Raw genomic sequence first — 22,363 nt, 5'->3', positions numbered from 1 at the left:
GCCCACCCGGCTCGGGCCAGGAGAGCGTGCGGGCACGGAGCTGTGAGCACCCCGCACCACCATGGCAGGGGTCCCGCCGTGACACCCTCCCACTCCTGCCCCCCGCGGGGGACAGGTACGGGTGAGCATCCACCGCCCCTGTGTGCGCAGGGCTGCACGTGCCCCTCAGCTGTCACGGCAGAGGGTAAGGGGTGTCCCCTCTCCGGCAGCGCCCCGACCCTCGTGTTCAAGAAGACCCCGCGCGCGAGGCAGCTGGGGAGCACGGTGGCGCCCATCCCACCTTCCGGCTGGGGCACGGTGGGCACGGCCACGCCTGCAGCGCCAAAATCCCCGGGTGGGGATGCTTGTGGGTGCCGTGTGTCCCAGCAGCGCGTGCCACGGGCCAGCCGGGGTGGCCCAACGCGCTGCAGAGCCACTCCCAGCGTGCGGTACCGGCGGGGACGTGGGCAGCCAGCACCCAGGGACCCCGCAAAGCCCTGCCTGGAGCAAAGCCCCTCTAGGGCCAGCGGCCAGGTGAGTCCCCAACTGGGATGGGGTGCAGGGTCCATAGCCCCATCCCCGTGCCCCAGCCCAGCACCCGGGGCAGCTGCTGAAGCCCCCCCTTCGCCAGGGGCTGGGGTCCCATCCCCGCCTCTCCCCACCAGCCCCAGAAAGGGGCAGCGCCCGCCGCTCGGCTGTGTCACCGGGAGCGGGGCCAGGGTCTCCGGCAGGGACGGAGGGGTCACCGGTACTGAGCCTAACGTCTCACGGGATGGGGATCGGGTCTTGTGCCAAGCCCGCAGGCTGAGTGCCCGTCCCGCCAGCCCCAGCGCACCCGGGACAGGGTATGGGGACAGGAGACTCCCCCAAAAACACCCCCACAGTCCCCACGCTCGTTTTCTGCTTTTATTCGGAAGTGGGTTGTGGGGTGTCCAGGTGGGGAAGGGGCAGCTGCCGACCGTGAGCGGCCACGGTGCCCCCCAAGCCTCCTCTGCCTGGGGAGGCAGCCGGACCACCCGCCCCAGCCCGGGCACGCACGTGGCTCACGGCCCAGCCAGGGGTGCTGCCCCCGGGGTACCCGTCCCGCCAGCCGGACGCAGAGCCATGGCCCTGCTGCTCGGCACAGAGAGACCCCAGCACACGGGGGTGGCATCACGGGAGGGCTGGGCTGTCCCTGTCCCCATCCCCTTGCCCGCTGGGGTTCGTGAGCCCGAAATGGGGCTGCACTTTTCGCCTCCTGCACCCCCTGCACGGGGCTGGGGGGGTCCCAGCATCCCCTGTCTCCAGCTCCCCGCAGGCACCCGGGGACAGCGATGGGGACGTGGCAGCGGTACGATCGGGGAGGGGTGGGCAGCAGAGGGCAGCCCCCCAGTAGGGACCCCCCAGCACGGAAACCCCCGAGCAGGAGAACCAAGAGCGGGGTTGGGGCCAGCGCAGCTGCGGGACCCGGTTGCGCCCCCGTTACTTCTTTGCCTTGATGAGGGAGTGGTAGACGGGCTTGACGATGATGTGGAGGTGCAGGGAGTTGTCGATGAGGTACTCGGAGGTGCGCTTCTGCAGGTCGGCGTGCGCGAGGAAGTCGGCCGCCTCGTCCGAGCTCTGGTGGAAGCTGTAAGCGTGCTTCACCAGGACGCGGCCCTGCTGCCGCACGCCCACCAGCACCGTCTTCTGGAAGGTGACGCCGGCAAAGTCGGGGCTGCTCATGGCCGGGGTGATGACGAGCCGAGGGCGGCCGTCCTCGATGCGCGCCGGCTGGACGGCGCTCGAGACCGAGTCCGAGTAGACGGGGCGCAGGCTGACGGGCAGCCAGCGCGGAGAGAAGAGGACGTTCCAGGTCACCCGCTTACTGGCGTCGTGGCTGCTGGGACCCAGCTGGGTCTGGAAGCTGGTGCTGCGGTCGTCCCGCGCTGGGTTGTTGATGACCCACTGGGAGCCCCAGCTGGGCGCGAGGTAGTTGCGGGGCAGGAACATGCTGCAGTTGACGTCGAAATACTTGGCAAAGTGAAGGGGAGAGGCGGCGTGGAACTGGAAAGCCTGGAAGAGCAGGTCCTGCACCGCACCGTAGTGCCGCGCCAGCACCGCCGACTGCGCCTGCAGCCGGAAGAGCTGGCTGGGCGCAATCATGGGGTAGCGGATGGCGCGCAGCACCCGTTGGGCCACGGGATCCTCGGGCTGCCGGCGGCTCAGCCAGGCCTCCACGGCGGTGTAGAGCTCCAGCTCGCTGTGCAGCACCAGGTCGGAGCGCTCCAGCAGCAGCAGCAGCAGCTCCACGCTCACTGAGCCCCATTCGGCGCTGCCCAGCACGGCCGAGAGGTTCCAGGCCAGGAACTGGAGGCAGCTCTCCTGCAGCGCCGCGTCCCCGATGCGCACGGCGTAGTGGTACCAACCCACCACGTGGCCCTGGCTGGACTCGCTGGCCAGGTGGGTCCTCATGTAGTCGGCCACGCCGCGCTGCAGCCCCCACACGCGGTACTTGCTGGCCAGCTGGTGCAGGGGGATGGCTTGGTGCAGCAGGATGGAGACCCCACCACAGTACAGGTACCTGGGGCGGAGCACGGGGCGGTGACATCGGTGTCCCCCCAATCCCCTTCCCAATCCACCCAGGCTCTGACAACGCCATCCCCAGAGAAGCATCCCCCCTCCTGGGCTGCATCCCTCCAGGCATCCCCATCCCATGGGGTCCCCATGGTCCCCAAGGGAGCATCCCCCCTCCCTTAGCTGCATCCCTCCCAGCATCCCAATCCCGTGGGGTCCCTGTGGTCCCCAGAGGAGCTGCGTCCCTCCCGATGTCCCCATCCCAAGAGGTCCCCGTGTACCTGATAAACTTCTCAAAGAGCGCAGCAGTCTCGGGGGGCTCGTACAGGGTGATGACGCTCTGGTTGCGCAGGAGGCTCTCAAAGACCTCGCTCTGGAGGCTGAGCAGCAGCTGGTGGGTGTGGAAGACCTTGGCCTCGTCGGAGGCGGCCGTGCGCACCCGCAGCACCGAGTCGCTGCCGTTGCCGTTCTGCAGCAGCTCCTGCAGCCGCTGCAGCAGCGTCAGCGAGTGGTTGATGGTGGCCGCCGTGGCGTCGCCGCTAAGGTCGGCTTTCTGGGCTGCGGGGAGACGGGACCGGCGTTGCACCCCAAGAACCGGGCATGGGGTGCTGGGGCCCAGCTGCGGGGCGATGCGTGGTTAACGGGGGGCTGGGAAGCCTGGCTCTGCGCACATCCTCCCTCCGCTCCCCCCGGTGCTGAAGGGCTGGCTGGTGCCAAGGGGGTGTGGGGAGGACAAGGGGACATGGGGACATTTGTGTCCTTGGGAGCCAAAAAACTGCTTTTCTGCAGCAGAAGGGGTGAGACCACCGTGTCCCAGGCTGGGACGTGCTGGGAAATGGCCCTGTGCCGGGCAGCCCTGGCTCGCAGCCCGGTCTGCCAGCCCCGCTGCAGGCAGAGCAAGCCCTGGGCATTGCCCTGCACCCCCTGTGCCCCAAACCGACACGGGGGGGCACAAGGGAGGCGGTGGGTATGAGGGCCAGGCACACTCTGCCCCCACACCCGGGGACGGGGTCCCCACCGTCCGAGCAGCCTGGGGACGCCGACTGCCCCGGCATCGCTGCGGGTCCCTGCCAGCGCCCGGTGTGATCCCTGCCGCTCCGCTGGCGCCGTGAACCGGCACCTCCTGCCCGGCCACGCTTCGCTCCCGTCCTCCGGCTGCGCGTGCCAGCAGCCCTGCCTGGCCCCGGCTTGGGCACGCACCGGGGGCGACCGTCCCCCGTGTCCGTGTCCCCGCAGTGCCAGGCTGCCAGTGGGGACAGGGACCAAGACAGAAGGCACAGGGAGCCTTCCTCCCCCTCCTCCTCTCCCTCATGCCTGGCACAACTCCCACCTTCTCCTGCCCAAGCATCCTTCCCCCAGGGTGAATTTGGCCCCGTCTCTCTCAAATCCCGTCTTGCCAGCCGGCGATCTGGCAGATTACCCTTCCCGGTGCTGGCTTAAGCCTGGGCTGAGCAGGGACGGGGAAGGGGCTCGGGATCCCCTCGCCCCGCGGTGCCGGACATCGCTGCCCACGGCGCCAAGCCCTCCCTGGGTGAGCAGCCTGGCTCTTGCCGCCGGCACCTCGCGGGTGCTGCGGGGCACGGCACGTCCAGGAGCCACATCCATCCCGCCCCGGGAACCCCGACGGCTGCCAGAGAGCCGCACTCAGCCTCCCACGGGCACCACCGGACACGGCACCGCGGCCGAGCCCCACCCCGGCACCCTGCGAGGGCAGCGGGACCCACGGCACGAGGGTCCCTCCACACCTGCCCCGGCCGCGGCCACCCTTACCGGCTTGCACAGTGAGGAGGAGGAGGAGGAAGGCAGCGGCAGTGCAGCTCCAGCGGCGGGCGGCCACGGGCCGGGCGCCCGTCAGCCTGGCCATGGCTTCGCAAGCGCATCTGCCGGGTCTCGGCGCGGCACGGGCGCGCGGTGCTCGCCTGGCGCTTATGTAGGCCACGAGCCCTCCCAGCCCGCGCCGCCCGCACCGCCACATCGATTGGTGGAAACTGGGACCGGCCGTTACCAAGGGAACTGCTTCCAGCCCCCATCCATCCCACCCTGACCCCGGACCCCAGCCCCGCACCCCGGGTTGGCGTGACGGGGTGCTCCGCTGAGCCCCAGGACGGCGCGGGGGCACCTCCATTTGCCAGCTGCTCTCGCCGGGCAGCGCCGTGCCGTCCCACAGCCCCACGCCGCGCCGAGCCCCACGCCGTGCCGAAGCCCCGTGCATGGCCGCAGCTCTTTGTGCAGCTGGGACGCGGCGGCGGGGTCTTTGCATTCAGGGCACAGCTCGGGGTGGCCTCCCGGCTCCCGCCGGCTCATGGCTATTCATGCCGGCAGCAGCCCATCACCATGGCATCCGGGCTGCCAGCAGGAACTGCCTGCCCTTTTCCCAGCCTTTGCAGCCAGGAGCGTTCGCTGGCACAGCCTGAGCGAGCGGGGTGGGAGCGGGGAGGGGGGGTATCCGCGCCCCACTTTTGGCCCCAGTGACATCGCGGGGTGGGGAGCCAGGAGCAGGACCTCCCAACTGGGACGCGGCTGGACCCCCCGGGCAGCAGCAGCCCGGGTCACACAGGCGTGGCAGACCCTTACCCACCACCTGGGGTCCCCATGAAGGTGGTGGGGGGCTGCCATGCCGGGTAGGAGCCCCCCGGTCCCACAGCTCAGTGCCCCGTGGGCAGGAGCACCCAGCACCGCGCTCAGCCCTGGCACCGCCACCGAAGGTCACCTCGGGGTGCAGGAGGGCCCTGCAGGGGGGGCAGCGCCTGGGCCCCCCCTTCCTGGGGACACGGCCGGGAAGATGCTGTGACCTTCAGTGCGTGGCAGCACCAGAGCCGTGCAGCGGGGCACCAACCGCTCTTGGTTATTGAGTGTCTGTCCGGGCCGATGGGCTCGGCGCCCGTGCCCGCGGGGTTGCAACTCCCCGTTCAGCTGGCGCCCATTTCACGCCCGCTCCCTCCCCAGGACCCGCCGAGGGACGCCGTGCCGCGGCCGGCGGGACGGCGAGGGCACGGTTCGTGGTGGTGGCCTGGGCTCTGCGCCAGGCATGGGGGCTCCGGCCGAGCAGGGGGTGCTCAGCCCATCTGCCCCTTTGCGTCAGCTCGCCCAGCCCTGGCACGGTGCCGCCCGCGCTGCCGCCGCGGCCGGGGGCTGCTTTTGCGCCGGCGAGGGTTTCTGAGGACGGGTTTGTTTTGGGCTCACATGGGAGCTGGAGTGCCTGCATCCCCGAGGAGGATGAGGATGAAGGGCCGAGGACCCCCACGCCCGGGCACAGCCGTGGCACATGGAGCGCAAGCGAGGAGCCCAGTCTTAGACGACAGGGTCTCCAGATGTTGAGCGTGGGCAGATGTTGCGGGGGTGGGGATCACCCATCTGGCCCTGACCACGGGGTGATGCCACGCCCGGGCGGGGGGTCGTGCGTCGAGGCCGAGGTGCGGGCTGGGGGACGAGGGGCCCCCGGCGCGGCGCGGCACGGCCGGTTAACGGCTCAGCGCATCCACGGATGCCCCGTTTAACAACCCGCCCGCAAAACAGCCGCTCGCCGGGAGCGTAGGCTGTGCCCTGCAGCCCGGGGACCCTCGGGTCCCCCTTCGGGGGCACCGGCTGGCCGCGGGGCAGGGTGGCACGGGCTGTGGGCCGTGGGGGGACATGAGGGGCCGGTGCTGGGGGTCACCAGGGGACAGGGCATCCATCCCCGTCCATCCCAACGGAGGGTGCGGGCGCGGGAATGTTGGACCCAGGCTTGGTGACACAGGCTTTCGGGTGTAACGTGGCGGGGGGTCCAAGTTGCCCCCGAGGATCCGGACCGCCAGCCTGGGGTGGGGACAAGCTCTCCCACGGTCACACGAGGCTGGCGCAGCCTTCGCAGGTGACCCCGTCGCTGGCCCCCGCGGGCGCAGCGAGGGCTGGGGGGCGCCCTCCTGCCCCCCCATCTCCCCCCCCCCCAGCCCTGCCCGCGGCTCTGCCCACGCCGCTCTCCCTCCGCCCCGCGGCCCTCACGCCTCGGGAGGCTGCGCGATGCTGCGGGTGCCGGAGGGACACGGCCACCGGCGGGGACACGGCCACCGCAGGGACACGGCCACCGCAGGGACACGGCCACCGGCGGCTCTCCGGGCCCAGAGGAGGTGGCACTGCACACGCCGGGCGGGTGGCACAGGGGCCACCGAGGTGAGAGCCTGTCTCCCGCCGGGCTTGGGGAGTGGGACCCTGGTGGGGGGGGTTGGGGGGGGTGGTGGAACCAGGCCGGACCAAGACCCCCCAGCAAAGCAAACGGGATCCGGCTGCGAAAGGGTTAACGCGCTCCGGCGCAGCGGTCGATGCCCCAGTTCCCTGGGGGACGTGAAGGGACTGGCCTTGCCCCTGCTGATGAGCCAGATCTAATTTGCAGTTAATTGGCATCCCCCTGCGCATCTCCACACGCACACCCCCCTCCCCCCCGCCCCGCTCCCCCGCTCCCCCCCAGCCCGGGCTCTGCTAAGGATCGGGCCCTTCCATCCCGGCCGGGCGCAGCGGCTGAAGCCCCCCCGGGGTCCCAGGACTCCCCTCCCACCGCGGGCACTGCTGGGGGGGCCGGAACGGGAGCCGTCGGGGGTCTGCGGTGACTGGGACTGGGCCCAGTTTGGGGTCCCTGTGGGGCCAGGGTCGGACTGGGACCGGAGCGGTGCCCAGTACTCCCCCCGCCCCGGGCTCGGGACCCCCCCACACACCCCGTACCCTCTTTCTCGGGCTCAGGACCCTTCCCTCACGGCCCCTCCGGGCTCAGGACCCCTGCCCTGCACCTTCTCCCGGGCTCAGGACCAGCCCCCCGCACCTCCCCTCGGAGTCAGGACCCCCAGACTCCCCCGCACCCCCCTCCAGCACTAGGACCCTCGGGCTCGCGGGCCCCTCCCGAAACGCTAATTTGGACGGGGGGGAAATTCTGCCCAATCAGAATGCAGCGCTCAGATTTGGCCTTGCCATTCCTGGAGGACGCCTCTCTGATTGGACAAAGCCTAGTCCCCTCTAGCCAATAGGAGCGCAGGGCTCGGGAAGGGGGTGGTGCCGCCAGGGTTTATGAATGGGTCGGGGGCTGCGTGGGCCCGATCCTGGCGCGGGTAGGACCGGAGCCGTGGCCTGGCTCCTCCGGCCCCGCTGCCTCACGCAGGCTGCCTGGGGAGCTGGCAAAGGACCCGGCAGGCAGCCGTGGAGATGGCCAAGACCCCCTGGAACCTCCTCCATAGGACCCCCTTCCTCCAGCATCCCTGGGACCCCCCCACACACCCCTTGGCACTCCTGGGCCTCCCCACACCCCTTGGCACTTCTGGGATCCCCCCTTGGCACCTCTGGGTCCTTCTCCCTGGAATGCTCCCTACTGCAGCACCCCTGGGAATTCCCAGTTGGCACCCCTGGGACCCACCCACCCCTGGATGTCCCTTGGAGTCCCTCCCTGGGACTCCCCCTAACCTTGTCACCCCTGGGTCCCAGCCCAGGCCAGGAGCCAGGGCCTCACGCCCCCAGCAGCCACTCAAGAACATGGTGTTTTAATCCCTTTTTTTTTTTTTTTTTTTTCCAAGGTGATAAAGGGAGCCGGGGGGATAAACAGGGGACATCTCCGGTAGCAGGGCCACCCTTTGCTGTGGAGACTGTCAGCCTGGTGTCTGCAGTGGGGCTGCATCCTGGGTCCTTTGTCCTGGAGCATCCCTGGGCAGCGGGCAGCTCCAAAACCTGCCGTCGCAGGCAGACCCAGAGCAACCACGGGAGCCAGCCCACCACGACCCGGCTGAGCCCCTGCCCGGGTGCCACCGGAGCCCTCGGCCCCCCTGACGCTCCCCATCTCCCCTCACAGCCAGCCGGCAGCGGAAGGCGATGGTCCCGGGGCACAACAGCACGGCAGTGGCGTGGGGGCTGGAGCAGGAGAGGTCACCCTGCATGGTCGGCATCTTCCCCGTCGTGTATTACAGCGTCCTGCTGGGGCTGGGGCTGCCAGGTGAGGGGCTGGGGCCGGGGGCCACCCAGGAGCGTGGGGGGGACCAAGCTGTGCGCCCCCAGCCCAGCGTCCCAGCCTGGAGGCTTTTGGGGATGAGGGGGAGAATCCTCAGGGATGGGGGAACGCAGCTGGCTCCCCACGACCCCCCCGGCCGCACAGCCTGGCCATGCGCGGCAGGTGCCGCGGCAGCAGGGACAGATGGTATTTGCGTTGCTTGGGCTGACACGCAGAAGAGATTAATCAGCTCGGCAAATCCCCACCGCACCGTGATATTTATAGCTCCCCACCCCAGCCGGGGCCTGGGGCTGCTCGCCCTGGGGGACCCCAGGGTGCTGTGGGGTGGGGGGCTCACTGGGGTCTCACCACTGCACATCGCTCCCCTCCCTCCAGTGAACGTCCTGACCGCTGTGGCCCTGTCCCGCCTGGCCACGAGGACCAAGAAATCGTCATATTGGTACCTGCTGGCCCTGACCACCTCTGACATCCTCACCCAGATCTTCATCATCTTTGTGGGCTTCATCCTGCAGACAGCCATCCTGGCCCGGGCGGTGCCCAGCGCCTTCATCCACACCGTCAACGTGCTGGAGTTCACGGCCAACCATGCCTCCATCTGGGTCACCGTCCTGCTGACCGTGGACCGCTACGTGGCCCTCTGCCACCCGCTGCGGTACCGCGCCGTCTCCTACCCACGGCGCACCCGCAAGATCATCGCGGCCGTCTTCGCCGTGGCTCTGGCCACGGGCGTCCCCTTCTACTGGTGGCTGGACCTGTGGCGTGACGCCGACCCCCCCACCGCCCTGGACGTGGTGCTCAAGTGGGTGCACTGCGTCACCATCTACTTCTTGCCCTGCAGCATCTTCCTGGCCACCAACTCCATCATCATCATCAAGCTGAAGCGGCGGAGACGCTTGGGGGGTGGCCGGCCCCGCCTGAGCAAGACCACGGCCCTCCTCCTGGCCATCACCACCGTCTTCATTGTGCTCTGGGCTCCCCGGACCATCGTCATGATCTGCCACCTCTACGTGGCCTCGGTCAAGAGGGACTGGCGTGTGCACTTGGCCTTGGACATCGCCAACATGGTGGCCATGCTCAACACCACCCTCAACTTCTTCCTCTACTGCTTTGTCAGCCAGACCTTCCGCCGCACGGTGGGCGAGGTGCTCCGGGCCCACCTTCGGCACAGCCCCCGGCCCGGCAGCGGCCGCTTCCCAGTCCCAGCCCTGAAACCACTGGAGCTGCTGGTCCACACGGCCCCCTGAGCCGGGGCTGCTGCCAGCTGGGGCGGCACACAGCTGGGGGTCCCAGTCCGCACCCAGCCCCGTGCATCATCCCAGCACCCGGTGATACCCTGCCCCGGGGATGCTGCCCCCACGGAGCCCACCCTGCATGGGGCTGGGGGTTACGTGGCTGGTGGTGCTGGCAAGAGGAGGTGGTTGTGCCCGGCTGCATGGTTGTGCTCATTTGGGGACATCGGGATGGGCAGCTCGGCAGCAGCACCCTGGGGACCCCTGCGCGCTCCCTGAGCCACACTGGAGCGGGCAGCGCGGCCGTGTCTGTGCTCAGCCCCCCGGGACGCGCAGCGTTTGGCCCCCGGGGTGGCAGCGATGCGCCCGAGCTCGGCAGTGGGAGCCGCTGCCAACTCCGCGTGTGCCCACCCGGGCTGGGCTCCCCTCCAGCCCCACGGCCACGGGGCTGGCGGGGCTCCCGTGGGAGCGTGGCCGTGCGCTTGGCTGCTGTCCCGCCGCAGCTCCGGCCCCTGCTGAACCCCCTCACTGATGGTCCCTGACGGAGAGCCCAGCGGGCACGGCTGCCCTGCGGCGAGGGGAGGGGTCCAGGTGAGCTCCTGGGTGCCAGCGGGACGATCCTTCCTCCATCAGCTGCTGTGCTGAGGCCAAAACTCCGCCTGGGTCTGGCTGCCTGCAAGCCGTTGGCACGGGGGCACCCCGCACCAGCGCCCCCGGGTAGGGGGTCCCCCGGCCCTGAGCTCACCGCCCTGCCGGAGCGGGTGTTGGGAGGGGGCATCCGCGGGTCCAGCGTCCCCAGCTCCCACCAGTTATCCCGCCTGGGGACACCCGTGACGTCCCGGGAGAGCCGCCCTGCAAGGCTGCACCCCCAGGTGCACCCCAGCCCAGGGGCGCAGCGTCTCCCACCCGCTGCAAGAGGGAGGGGTGTCTGTGATGCACCCCGCGTCGAGTGCACCCAGCACCGCTGCTGCAGTCCCAGTTACACCAGTGCGACGCCAGGCGAGGGCCGTGCGGTGCCAGCCTGCCTGTCCCCAGCTGCCACGAGAGGGCAGGGACAGGACACCGTGCGGAGCCGGCACGGCCCGGGGGCAGGGAGCTGGCACCCCCGGCACCCCGCACCAGCCCTGCCCGCCCGCTCCCCACCCTAATTCCCCCGTAAGGTCCTTAGTGTAATCCCCCCACCAGACCAGCCTTTCCCCTCTGATTCCCCGCAGACCAGGCAGCGCAGCACCCAGGGGTGCCCTGGGGGCCAAGGGCTCGGCCAGCCCCCCAGGCGATTTGGGGCACAGAGACCCCCCTGCCCACCCAGCTGTGCCCAGGGTGGGATGGGGCTCAGCGCTCGCCCCGGTGCTCGTGGGATGAGTCCCGATCCCCCGGGACGTGGGGCTGACCCGCTCCGGCACGCAGCTGCCTGCCCGTGACGCACCCGGGCCCCCGCAGCCGGATCGGACCCCGCCGGCGATGCCGCCCTACGCCGGGCGGGATCCGGCTCTGCCCGTGCTCCCGGTGACAGGGTTAAACCTGGTCCGGCGGCGCGGGTGGTACCTGGGAGGTGCTCGCTCCATTAATTCTGGCATGTGAGGAGAGCAGGACTGGGACAGATTAGATATTAACCCGGCCAGCGCCTCCCGCCCGGCAGGCACCCGTCCCGGGGGGCTTCCAGGGCCGGATCCCACCCTGGGGCCGGAGGGGCCGCGGGGCAGGGGGGCTCTGGCGGCAAAGGCGGCGTTTGGCAGGAGCCGCGGCCCCGCTTGCGGCAGGCCGAGACCGCCGCCGGCCCCCGCCTCGCCAAGCGACGCTTATTTACTTGGAGAGGAAGGTGGAAACGTGCTGACCGCGTCCGCCGGCGCGAGGGGCTCCGCTCCGGGCAGAACCGGCTGGCGCGGAATCCAGCGGCGGGGAGGCAGCTGGGAGGGCGAGCGGGGCTCCCTCCGGCCCCAGGTACGGCTCTCGCCTTCCCCAGGCCAGCCGCCGCAGAGCCGGGGCTCGCTCGGCTGTGCCGCCGTGCCAGCGCCGCCAGCCACGCCGGCCGCCTGGCCCCGCGGCTCCGTAGGAAAGGTAAGCCTGGAAAAAATGCATCCGGCGTGCCGATGTTTTCGGAGTCAGCCGGCGGGGAAGCCTGGCCCGGGTCTCGGTGCCATGCCGAGCTGCGTCCCAGCTCCTCGCCGTGGCTGCTGTGCTGGAGGGACCGGCTCTGCCCGGTTCCACCGCGGTCACCAGGGCGCCGGGACCGGGCTCTGCCCTCGCCGAAAGCGCTGCGCCGGGCACCAACCGCCCGGGCACGCGGCCGCAGGAGGGGACCGAGGGCAGCCGCTCCCTCGCAGCCCACGGTTGGTCCCTGCGAGGCAGCTGGCGCATGGCGGCATCACGCCCAACCTACGCCGCTCCCTGGCGAGGTGTTTGCGTAGGACCTACAAAAACCCCAGGGGCGTGCGGCGAGGGCTGGAAAGCCCGGGGCGGGGGGGGGGGGATCCCCATGGGAGAGGGGGTGGAAATCACCCACCACGGCGGGGGTTGCGAGGGCAAAAGCCGTGCAGCGGCCAGGCAGCCTCGGTGGGGCGGACGCCTGCCAAGGGCCCCGCAGGGGTCGTGGGGGGCTCGTGCTGAGTCAGCAGCCGGGAAACCCGCCGGCCCCGCGCGGCGGAAGGAAGCAGCCGGCAGGAAGCCGCGTGCAGCGCAGCCCGGGCCCGGGTCAACACCGGCGCGGGGGCGGCAGGGCAGCCAGAACGCGCCGCCGGCACCGCTGATCCAAGGCCGGAGAGCGGAGGCTACAGCCAGGCTCTGCGAGGCTGAACCCCGACTCCCTGGGGAAACTGAGGCACGGAGCCCCTCTGTCCGCTCTGCCCTGCTCCAGCGCCCGTGCGAGGGCACACGCGTGCGCACGTGCCCCGGCAGGGAGGGACCATCCTCCCGCAAACGCCATCTCGAAGCTCCTGAGGAAGAAGAAGGGCGGGCAGCTCCAGCGCCCGGGGACGGCGGCAGCGGGGGCAGCACCCAGCCCAGCGATGCCGTCTGCTCCCGGCGGGTGCCGGTCCTCGTGCTGCGGGTGCTGCCGGTTTCGGCTCTGCCTCAATTTCTCCTCAAATTATTTTAATCCCGGCCCAGGCTGGGGGAGGACCTGCCGGAGGCGAGTTGAACTTTCGTCTGCATCCTTCACCCCCTTGCTTCACCCTCCCAAAATAGCAGCGCCTGCTCGGAAACGTCCCCCCGCGGGGGCTGCCGGGGCCCCGGGTCCCCCAGAGCGCCCCGAATCTCCTCGGGCTTTTTCCCCGTGCCCCAGCCCCAGCGATGGGGTGACTGCGGGGTGCCTGTGCCCGGTCCCGGGGTGCACAGCCACCCCCCGCCGGCACAGGGACCCCCGAGCCCTACGCGCTGCCCCCGTGCCGGGGCTGCCCTGGGCCCCCGGCCCCTCACAGAAAGGGCTTTTCTGGGCCCCTGCTGCCTTGCCAAGGGCTCCGGCTTTATCCGTCAGCTGACATTCCTCCGGGAGGCCCCTCCGGGCCCGCGCCTCCCGCCGGGACCCGCTGTATCCGCACACCCGTGGGGCCCGGCTCCCACCCGGGAGCCCACCCAGCCGCCCGGGTGCCCCGGCCCAGTGCCAAGAGGAGTTCGGTGCGGGGCCCCGTGTGGGCGATGCTGCCCCGGCACAGCCCCCCGGCTCCATCCCCTGTCCCCCGAGGGTCTTTCTCTCAGCTCAGCAGGGCCGGGCTGACCCAGCTGCTCCGGGCTGAGACCCCACAGACTCATCGCACTGACGGCCGGGTGGGCTCCGGTGTCGATCTCCGCCCCCCCACCCCGTCCCCCAACCTGGGCTCTGCTCCCCAGTCGCAGCCCCCCCGCACCGCCCCCGCCAGCCCCCTCCGTGCCTCCGGTGCGGGACCCCGGCCCGGTCCCCGCTCCCCGTCCCGCCCCCCCCCCCTCCTCCCTCCCGCGGCGGGGCAGGTCCCGGCCGGCCCCCAGCGCCGTCCCCGGGCAGAGCCGCACCTCGGGGAGGGGCCGGGCCGGGCAGGCGCGCACGGGGCCGGGGCTCGCCCACCGCGGCACGGCGGAGCCAGCGGGTACCGGCCGCAGGAGCCGGTGAGCGGGGCCGGGCCGGGGGGGCGGCGGGGGCGCGGGGGGAGCCGCAACGGGAGCGGGTCGGGAGCCGGGACCCGTCCGCCCCTCCCGGGTTCGCCTGGTCGGAGAGTTGGAGGCGGCTCTGGCCAAGTTTGGGGTCCGGTACCGGTCGGGAGATGCGTGGGAACCGGGCCAGGGATGCGGGGGGACCGGGCCGGAGCCGATGGGGGGGGGAGAGGGGCTCGGGGCTCGAGGTGGGGGGGCTCGGTCCCAGCGCGGCGCCGGGCGTCCCTGCCCCCATCCCGGACCGGTAGCCCCGGGTGCGCGGCGGGGGCTGCGAGGGCTCTGGGGGTCCCGGCCCCGGGCGCGGCTGCCGTCCCAGCCCGGGGTCACCTTGCCCGAGGTTCCCCCCCACCCGCAGCAGTGGGGCTGCAGCTTCCTCGCTGCCTCCTCTTCCCCATGCCCACCCCACGCTCCCCGGGGTGCAGGAGTGGGGACAGGGACCCCCGTGCCGTGCCATGCCCGTGCCGTGCTGCAGGAGTGGGGACAGGGACCCCCGTGCCATGCCATACCTGTGCCGTGCTGCAGGAGTGGGGACAGGGACCCCCGTGCCGTGCCTGTGCCATGCCACGCCGTGCCAGGCTGTAGGAGTGGGGCAGAGACCCCCATGTCGTGCCATGCCCATACCATGCCAGGGTGCAGGAGTGGGGACAGGGACCCCCATGCCGTGCCCGTGCCGTGCCAGGCTGCGGCTGCCTGCGTGCCAGCGGCCAGCAGCGCCGGACGCAGGACCTTGCGCTGGGTCGGTGCCCGCAGCCAGAGGAGGGAAGTGGGAGAGAAGTGGAAAGGGGAACGCGTTGGCACGAGGGGACGAACCGAGGGGACAGCCTCGTCCCCGGGCGTTACCTCTGCCATCCGGCCCGGGCCTGCGTTCGGTGTTCCCGGGGAAGCCAGGGGGCACGGTGCTGCCTGCGGCCGGCACCGGGGGAAGGGTGGGCGCAGCCCCAGAGCCGGCCGTGCTCAGGAATCCCACGTCAGGGGGAGCGTGTGGGGCTTGGGTCCGCAGCGGGGTGGGCTCAGCTGTGCCGGCGCAGACGGGGCTCCCCGGGTCCCGACGGCTCGCCGTGGCCCAGCGGGAGGGACGCCCAGCCGGGGACGCGGGCAGGGGTGCCCTGAGCCCTGGAGACGGCACGGGCAGCGCCGGGAGCTGGACCGCGGCCCTGGTCTCCACTTCCTAACGTCCCCTCTGTCCCCCAGGGTCCCTGGACGCCCCGCTCGGCACCCGCACCGCGGTGCAGGATGGGCGCTGCGGCGGTGCGGCCGGTGGCCGCCTGCGTGCTGCTGGCCCTGCTCCCCGCGGCCAGCTGCCAGACCAGCCCTCCCTCTGGCTGCGGCAAGGACCTCTCCTCCCTCTACTACAACCTCTGCGACCTCTCGGCAGCCTGGGGCATCGTGGTGGAGGCGGTGGCCAGCCTCGGCGTGGTGACCAGCTTCGTGCTCACCATCGTGCTGGTGGCCAGCCTGCCCTTCGTGCAGGACCCTCAGAAGAAGAGCCTGGTGGCCACGCAGGTCGTTTTTCTTCTGGGCACCTTCGGGCTCTTCTGCCTGACGTTCGACTTCATCGTGGGGCCAGATTTCTCCACCTGCACCTCCCGCCGCTTCCTCTTCGGCGTCCTCTTCGGCGTCTGCTTCTCCTGCCTGCTGGCGCACGCCGTGGCCCTCAACTTCTTGGCACGGAGGAACCGGGGCCCGCGGGGCTGGGTGACGCTGGCGGTGGCCCTGGTCCTCGCCTTGGTGGAGGTCATCATCAACGCCGAGTGGCTCATCATCACGGTGGCGCGGCGGGAGGGCGGCTCCCCGGACCCTTGCCAGCTGGCGGACGCTGATTTCGTCATGGCGCTCATCTACGTCATGTTCCTGCTGGTGGCCGCCTTCGTCACTGCCTGGCCAGCCCTTTGCGGCCGCTACAGCCGCTGGCGCAAGCACGGCGCCTTCATCCTGGCCACCACCGGCCTCTCCATGGCCATCTGGGTGGCGTGGACGGCCATGTACCTCTACGGGAACCAGCGCGCGGGCAAGAAGCCCGGCTGGGACGACCCCACGTTGGCCATCGCGCTGGTCTCCAACGCCTGCGCCTTCCTCCTCCTCTACGTCATCCCCGAGGTGACACACGTGACGCGGCGGGGCCCCGAGCAGGCCTTCGAGGACAACTACCCCACGCGCGGGGTGGGCTACGAGACCATCCTCAAGGAGCAGAAGTCGCAGAGCATGTTTGTGGAGAACAAAGCCTTCTCCATGGACGAGCCCTCCTTCGGTACGCGCTGGGGCTCACCGGGGACCCTCTCACCCCGTGGTGGGTGCTGGCACCGGGGCTGGCAGCGGCGGCGAGACGTCTGCCCGCGACCCGCCCGGGATCCACGCCTGCCGTCCCTGTGGCTCCCGAAAACCCGCCGGGCTGGGTCTACCAGTTTGGGCTGAGCTCAGCGGCGGCAGGGGTGCTCCCTCCCCGGCGTGGGGTGCCCACGGCTCCCGGCCCTCCGCCCCAGGCGGCCGCTCCGCCACGCTTCTTCCTCACAGGGGAAGCGTCACCACCGCGGCGGCACTCGCGAGACCCTCCAGCAACACAGGGCGGTGGGCGAGCGCCGGCCCTGCCCCAGCAAAGACGTCCACAGCCCACGGGGCAGGGTGGGCGCCCCTGCGCAGCCCCTCCGTCCCCAGAGACCCTGCGATAACAAACCCCGGCCGCGCAGGAGCGCGGTGATGCAGGCCCCAGGGACGTCCCTCCCGTCCCCCCGGGAAGGGCGCAGAGCAGCCTGTTGCTCAGGCGGCTCATTAAACCTGCTAACGAGGACCCGCTCCCCGGCGGGGTGGGGGAGGCTGTGTGTGACCCCGCCTCACCCTCGCCGTCTCTTTGCAGCCAAGAAGCCGGTGTCCCCGTACAGCGGCTACAACGGGCAACTACTGACCAGCGTCTACCAGCCCACCGAGATGGCTCTCATGCACAAGGGGCCGGTAAGTGCGACGCCGCGCGCCACCGACGGCCAGCCGGTGCCCGACGGGGCGGCCGGGACGGGGCCCAGGGTGGGAGGGGGCTCCCCTGGTCCCCGTGTCCCAAAGGCTGCTCTAACCTGGGGAGGGTGACCCCTCGCCTTCCCCACCCCGGGACCCCGCGGTGCTGGGGGTGCTCTGGGTGCCGCCGCAGCCCCCCGCGTCTGCCCCTCAGAGCGAAGGTCCCTACGACGTGATCCTGCCCCGCGCCTCCACCGGCAGCCCGGCGGCCGGCAGCGCCAGCTCCACGCTGCGAGCCGAGGACGCCTTCGCGGCGCAGGCCCGGCACGCCGGCGCCCAGCGAGACGCCAGGAGCTGCCAGGTGGGTTAATGTGCAACGCAGCGGGCACAGCGGTCCAGCCCGCGGGTGAGGGCAAAGTCCGTCCCCGCGCGGCGTCTCCCGTGGGAGGGCAGGGATGGCTTCACCCGGCACCCCGGTGCCCTGCGGTGAGTCAGGCTGCGCCTCCCCGCCGGTGCCAGAGCCGCCGTCCCGGTGCCACCGCCGTGCCGCCCCGGCGCCATCCTGCTCTGCCCGCAGGTGCAGTCCCCGTACGGCAGGAACCGCTGGTGAAGCCCCCGCAGCACGGGTCCCGCGGCGCCAGCACAGCCGCGGCCCCCGCCGTCCCGCTCCCGAGGTCTCGCCAAGCCTGCTCCCGTCCCGCCGCGTGCGTCCCACCCCGTCCGGCGGCCGGAGCCGGTTCCTGCGCAGGGGACGCCCGGACGTGGTCTCAGAGCCGGCGCTCCTGCCTGCCTGTCCCGCCTGGCCGCGGCACCCGCCAGCTTTGCCCGGACCCCCGCGTCCCTGCCGCCAGGACCAGTTCCCACGAGGCTGCCCCGTCGTCCCCTCACTGCCTTCGTGACACACGGACACGCCGTTCCCTCCGGGCCAGGGACCGCCGGGGAGCTGGTGGGATTCCTTCCCGGGGCTCCCCCCGGCGCTGAGCCCCCGGTTCCACGCTGACCCTCGCCCGCCCCAGGGACGTCACAGGCCCTGAGCCGAGCCAGCGCAGGTGACACAAGGTGACACAAAGCTCTCCCCAGACCTGGCTGCCACCGCGCCTCAGTTTCCCCATTGCCGGGGAATGGGGGGCTGCTCGGGGTCCGGGGAATCAGTGCCTTGCTGGGGCTGGGGACCCCGGCCGCCTTCTCAGTGCCTTCCCCCCTCGGGGCTCGGGGATCCCTCCCGGGAGCAGGGCGGGCGCCGGGCCCCTCGCCCTCCTCGCGGCTTTCTCTGTCGTTCATCCTCTCCCCCTTTTTTTCAGGTCAGACCCAATAAAGGTGATTTTTCCTACGCGGTGCTGTCGCAGGCGGCCCGCGATGGCCAAGGTTACCCAGCGATGCCGTCGGCTGCTCCTCCGTCCCTGGCCCCGCTGCGGCCAAGGGCTTGTGCCGGGGGGCTGGGGGGCAGCGGGGAGCAAGGGGAGGGCTCAGGGCAGGGCCCTCAGTGTCCCCCAGCCCCTGCTCCCCGTCCCCGCCCCAGGACCGCGTGCCGGGGCCAAGTGCGCAGATGGGGCCGCTGGGCCGGGAGCCGGCGGCGCTGGCAGAGCCGGCGGCAGCGGGGCGGCAGCCCGCGGGCAGATGGGCAGGCCGGCGGGAAGCGGCGTGGCGCGGAGGACGCGCCAAGGTCGAGGGCGGTTTCTCCGGCTCCCGTTGCCTTTCCCCTCCGCAGTGATTTCTCCTGCCCGGCAGGAAGGCTGCGGCCGGCAGCGCTGTGAATTATTCAGGGGTGGAAATGGCTGCGCGGGGGCAGGCGGGTGACCCGGTCTCCTTGAGCGGGAGCTGGGCTGGCGGCGGCGGGGCTGCCCGCGGCGGCAGGCACGAGAGCCGGGCACGGCCGCAGCGCCTGCGCAAGGGATGCGCGAGCAAGAGTTTGGCACACGCGGTGTCCCAGCCGGTGCGTGCCACGCTCCCAGCTGCGGGGACACGGCAGGGCAGGCGCAGGCCGGGCACGGCTGCGGGAGCCGGTGGCTTGCGGCAGGATCCGGCCGTGCCCCTCGAGGTTGTTGCTGCGTCACCCGTGTTTACCTGGCGCCGGCTGGCAGCGGGGACGTCTCCAAGCAGCACCAGGTCCCTGGGGCTGCTGTCACCGCAGCACGCCCTCCTCCCGGCTGCTGGCACGGCACGGCACGGCACGGCACGGCATGTGCCCTCCCCAGGAACGTCCACCTGCAAGCTGTCCCTGGGCCAGGCCGAGCTGGGCTGGCGTGGGCAGCGTCCCCAGCCGCGGTGCGGCAGAGCCCAGAGTTGCCGGCGTGCAAGAAGAAGGTGACAGCCCTGGGGACCGCCAAGTCACCCAAAAAACAGGGTGCAAAGGCTCTGTCCCCATTCAGCTCTGGCAGGGGACAGTCGCTCCCCATGCCCAGCCCCTCCGGAAGCTTGGGATCCCACCGGCTGCCGTCAGCGCCGGCCGCAGCGCCAGGGCCGGCCCCGCTCCAACAGGCAACGCATTGTGCAGGCGCCGCGGCACGGGGCCGCCGAACAGCGCTGCCTTTGTCCCGCGCAGGTGAAGCCGCCGCACCCGCGATCAGGCAGCGGCTGTGCCGTGCCGGGAGCAGCCCCCCACCCAGGGCCGGGAGCTGGGGGGGCTGTCAGCCCTGGTGGGGTGTGTGCCAGATTCGGATCGCACAGGGTTGGCGTGCGTGCGGCGATGGGGCCATAGCAGCAGGGAGGGCACCGCCGCCACCGTCACCCAGGGTGTTGGCCGGGGACAGGCAGGGACGTGGGCAGTGATGCCGCAGCCCGGGGTGAGCTGATTGTGGACTAGGGGCCAAGCAGCGTCCCCGAGCGGTGACAACGGAGGACAGGGACACCGTGCAGGTGAGTCCTGCGGGATGCCCCACATTCCCGCGGCTTGGCTCGCTCTCCTCCACCCGGGAGCGGCGCTGGGAGCCGGAGGGGTCATGGCCAGGCACGGGGGTCTCTCCCGAGGCTGAGCAACGAGGGTCCAGCCCCCGAGCAGAGCCCCGCCAGTGCCAGCCCGCAGCGAGTGACAGTGACACCGGCGCTGCGGGCTGGGACTGCCATCTGCCGGCACGCCGCCCGGCACAGCCGCGTCCCTTCCCGGCCACCGCGCAGGAAGGAAGCGGGGGAGGCACAGACACGCTCAGGCCATCAGCACGCAACAGCGCTTTTACTACAAACGGCTCCGCGGCACCGCGGGGTCCCAGCTGCGGCCCCGAGCCCGTGGCGCGGCCCGAGCTGAGGTGCGGGGCCGTGGGGAGCCCCAGAGCACGGCAGCAGCAACAGAAGAGCAGCACCAGGACCCCCTCGAGTCCTGGGGTCCCGTGCAGCCCGCGCGCTGCCTGCGCAACCTCGTTGGGACCAGGGAGGCCCAGCTCCTCCAGGCCAGGCTCAGCGGGGGACCTTGCACTTGGCCTGGGCGCTGCCCCGCGCCGCCTCGCGCTGCTGCTGTTTGCGCCTCTGGATGTCCCTGTAGGCCTGGATGACGCGCGCCCTCTCCTCCTCCACGATGCGCCGGCGAGCCATCGACACCGGCGCTGCCAGGGACGCGGGGGACGCCTGGCTCCGGCCCAGGCGAGAGGTCAAGAGGAGGTGCTTCCGTCCAGCCTGCGTGCAGAGATGGACAGGTCGGGGAGGACGAAGGATGAAAAAAACAGGACTGGGCTCCGAGGAGCTGCCACCAGGAAGCTGAGGCCACCGCTGCCGTTCCACGCTGATTTCCAGCCCAATGGAGGTGAGGACCCGGGTCCAGCCAGACCTGCGGGTACGCGAGGGCGCGGCCGTGGGGGTGGGAGGCATTGCCCCCAGCTGCTCACCTGCTCCGCAGGGCCCCGGCCCCTGGGCCGCGAGGTGATGGTGGGCGGCTGCGTAACCACTTCGCCGAACGCCACCGTGTCTAAGAGAGAGAAGCAGGGACCGGTGTCAGGCAGGGGCTCCCCGGGACGCGGACGTGCCGCTCCAGCTCGGCCCCGCGCACTGCTGGGGCTGAGGGTCCCTCCAGCCACCGCGCTGCGCCAGACCCACCCTGGAACAGGCTCTTCTCCAGCATGGCTTCTTTCTTCTCCTCCTTCTTCTTCCGAGCTTTTTCCAGCTTCTTATTCTGAAACCTGAAGCGCTGCGTTACGGCCAGGGCTCACGACTGGACAGAGAACAAGTAAGCAAGCTCCTACCCCCCAGGATCCCCCCCAAAACCTGGCGCCCCACAGCTCTCCACCCAGCTCCAGCGCAGGAGGGTGAGGCAGGGCTGTGGCTCCGGTCCCAGATATTTGGCCTCGTGGAGACGAGGCACACAGCCCCCCACCCGCACCCCCAGTCGCTGCCAGCTGTCAGACCCGCGCAGCAACACTGGCGAAGCACCCGCCATGCGCCCAGAACCGCGCTGGGGCACAGACCTGGGCTGACCCAGTCCGGCCCCGGCAGCAGCGCTGGCTTTGCCCTCACTCTTTCCTTCTCCTGGACTTCTCCGGTGCCGCCGCCTCCTTCTCAGGTTCCCGCTGCAGCTGGTTCTTGGTGAGGAAGAGGACGCGCTGCACCTCCTGCTCCATGCGGCAGATGTAGGAGCGCTCCGACTCCCCCTTTCCCCTCCTGAACTTGGGCACGGGGATGTCTCCGGGGGCCTTGGGGCCCTTTGGCTTGGGCTGCTGCTTCTTCTCTAGGAGAGACGGGTGACAGCGCTGCAGCAGTGCCAACCTGGGGGTTCCCTCCCCCGGCAGGGCAGGGACGGGGACACCACGGCGGGGAGCAGGATGCCCCGCTGCAGGATCCGGCGGCCTCCAGCTGCACGGCGGCTCCGCAGGCTCCTCGGCCGGGCCCCCGGGGAGCCCTGCTCGGGCCGGCTCCGCGCCCCACCTGCCGCCCGCCTCTTCCCGGGGTCGGGGCGCTTCATGGCCTCTCGGCTCTTGATGAGCTCCCGCAGGCGGAAGGGGATCTCCTGCTCGTCGGGGTGCTTGGGCTTCATGTTGTCCAGCTTCTCCTTCCTGGGAGAGAACGAAGGCGGCGTCAGGCCTGCCCCGACGCACCGGGACCCGGCATGAAGGGACGTGGGGCCCCGGGCACGGCGGGACACCGGGATCTGCGCACGGGGGGGACACCAGGACCCAGCCCCTGGGAAGCGCGGCCCTCGCCAGAGCCCAGCCGGGCCCCGAGACCCCGCGTGGGACCCGGCCCCAAACCGGGAGCCAGCCAGGCCCGATCCCGACCGGATCCCCCGGGCACGCACCTGCCGCGAAGGGGGGCAGCCGGGCCTCGCCCCGGTGCCGGTCCCTGTCCCGATCTCTGTCCCCGCCCCGGTGCCGGTCCCTGTCCCGATCTCTGTCCCGGTCCCTGTCCCGATTTCTGTCCCCGCCCCGGAGCCGGTCCCTGTCCCGATTTCTGTCCCCGCCCCGGTGCCGGTCCCTGTCCCGATCTCTGTCCCGGTCCCGGTCCCGATTTCTGTCCCCGCCCCGGAGCCGGTCCCTGTCCCGATCTCTGACCCTGACCCCGACCCCGGCCCCTCCCCGGCCCCCGGCCCATGGCTCCGCCGCTCCCCACGCTGCCGCAGCCACTTCCGGTTTCCCTCCGACCCCTACCGCCCTGGCCCCGCCCCCCACTCCCC

The 22,363-nt window shown here is 71.5% G+C and overlaps 4 protein-coding genes across 5 annotated transcripts; 2 read left to right on the top strand and 2 right to left on the bottom strand.

The window, feature by feature from the left end:
- Positions 1-871: 871 nt before the first annotated feature.
- BTBD17 (BTB domain containing 17) lies at positions 872-4,507 on the bottom strand. Its single transcript, XM_086762568.1, has 3 exons — positions 4,285-4,507; positions 2,796-3,072; positions 872-2,521 (listed from the first exon to the last, which is right to left on the bottom strand). The coding sequence occupies exons 1-3, from the start codon at positions 4,487-4,489 to the stop codon at positions 1,441-1,443; spliced, it is 1,563 nt and encodes a 520-aa protein (XP_086618694.1). The 5' UTR covers positions 4,490-4,507; the 3' UTR covers positions 872-1,440.
- A 3,524-nt stretch (positions 4,508-8,031) lies between these two features.
- GPR142 (G protein-coupled receptor 142) lies at positions 8,032-10,306 on the top strand. Its single transcript, XM_086762569.1, has 2 exons — positions 8,032-8,461; positions 8,852-10,306. The coding sequence occupies exons 1-2, from the start codon at positions 8,341-8,343 to the stop codon at positions 9,718-9,720; spliced, it is 990 nt and encodes a 329-aa protein (XP_086618695.1). The 5' UTR covers positions 8,032-8,340; the 3' UTR covers positions 9,721-10,306.
- A 1,013-nt stretch (positions 10,307-11,319) lies between these two features.
- On the top strand, positions 11,320-18,100 carry GPRC5C (G protein-coupled receptor class C group 5 member C). Of its 2 annotated transcripts, none has more exons than XM_086762196.1 (5): positions 11,320-11,763; positions 15,019-16,075; positions 16,679-16,773; positions 16,985-17,131; positions 17,348-18,100. In XM_086762196.1, the coding sequence occupies exons 2-5, from the start codon at positions 15,061-15,063 to the stop codon at positions 17,378-17,380; spliced, it is 1,290 nt and encodes a 429-aa protein (XP_086618322.1). In that variant the 5' UTR covers positions 11,320-11,763; positions 15,019-15,060; the 3' UTR covers positions 17,381-18,100. The 2 variants fall into 2 exon arrangements, with proteins under 2 accessions (XP_086618322.1, XP_086618321.1); XM_086762195.1 differs by lacking the exon at positions 11,320-11,763 and adding an exon at positions 13,683-13,782.
- A 1,930-nt stretch (positions 18,101-20,030) lies between these two features.
- CCDC137 (coiled-coil domain containing 137) lies at positions 20,031-22,112 on the bottom strand. The gene is made up of 7 exons (XM_086762420.1): positions 22,088-22,112; positions 21,989-22,051; positions 21,619-21,746; positions 21,211-21,421; positions 20,794-20,876; positions 20,586-20,665; positions 20,031-20,376 (listed from the first exon to the last, which is right to left on the bottom strand). The coding sequence occupies exons 3-7, from the start codon at positions 21,725-21,727 to the stop codon at positions 20,161-20,163; spliced, it is 699 nt and encodes a 232-aa protein (XP_086618546.1). The 5' UTR covers positions 21,728-21,746; positions 21,989-22,051; positions 22,088-22,112; the 3' UTR covers positions 20,031-20,160.
- Between the last annotated feature and the right edge of the window lie 251 nt (positions 22,113-22,363).

Source organism: Chlamydotis macqueenii, chromosome 18 (assembly GCF_036417535.1).
Source record: "Chlamydotis macqueenii isolate bChlMac1 chromosome 18, bChlMac1.mat, whole genome shotgun sequence".
In the NCBI taxonomy this organism is placed as follows: Eukaryota; Metazoa; Chordata; class Aves; order Otidiformes; family Otididae; genus Chlamydotis; species Chlamydotis macqueenii.
The sequence above is the reverse complement of the archived record's forward strand: the minus strand, read 5'-3'. Positions and strand labels throughout refer to the sequence as shown.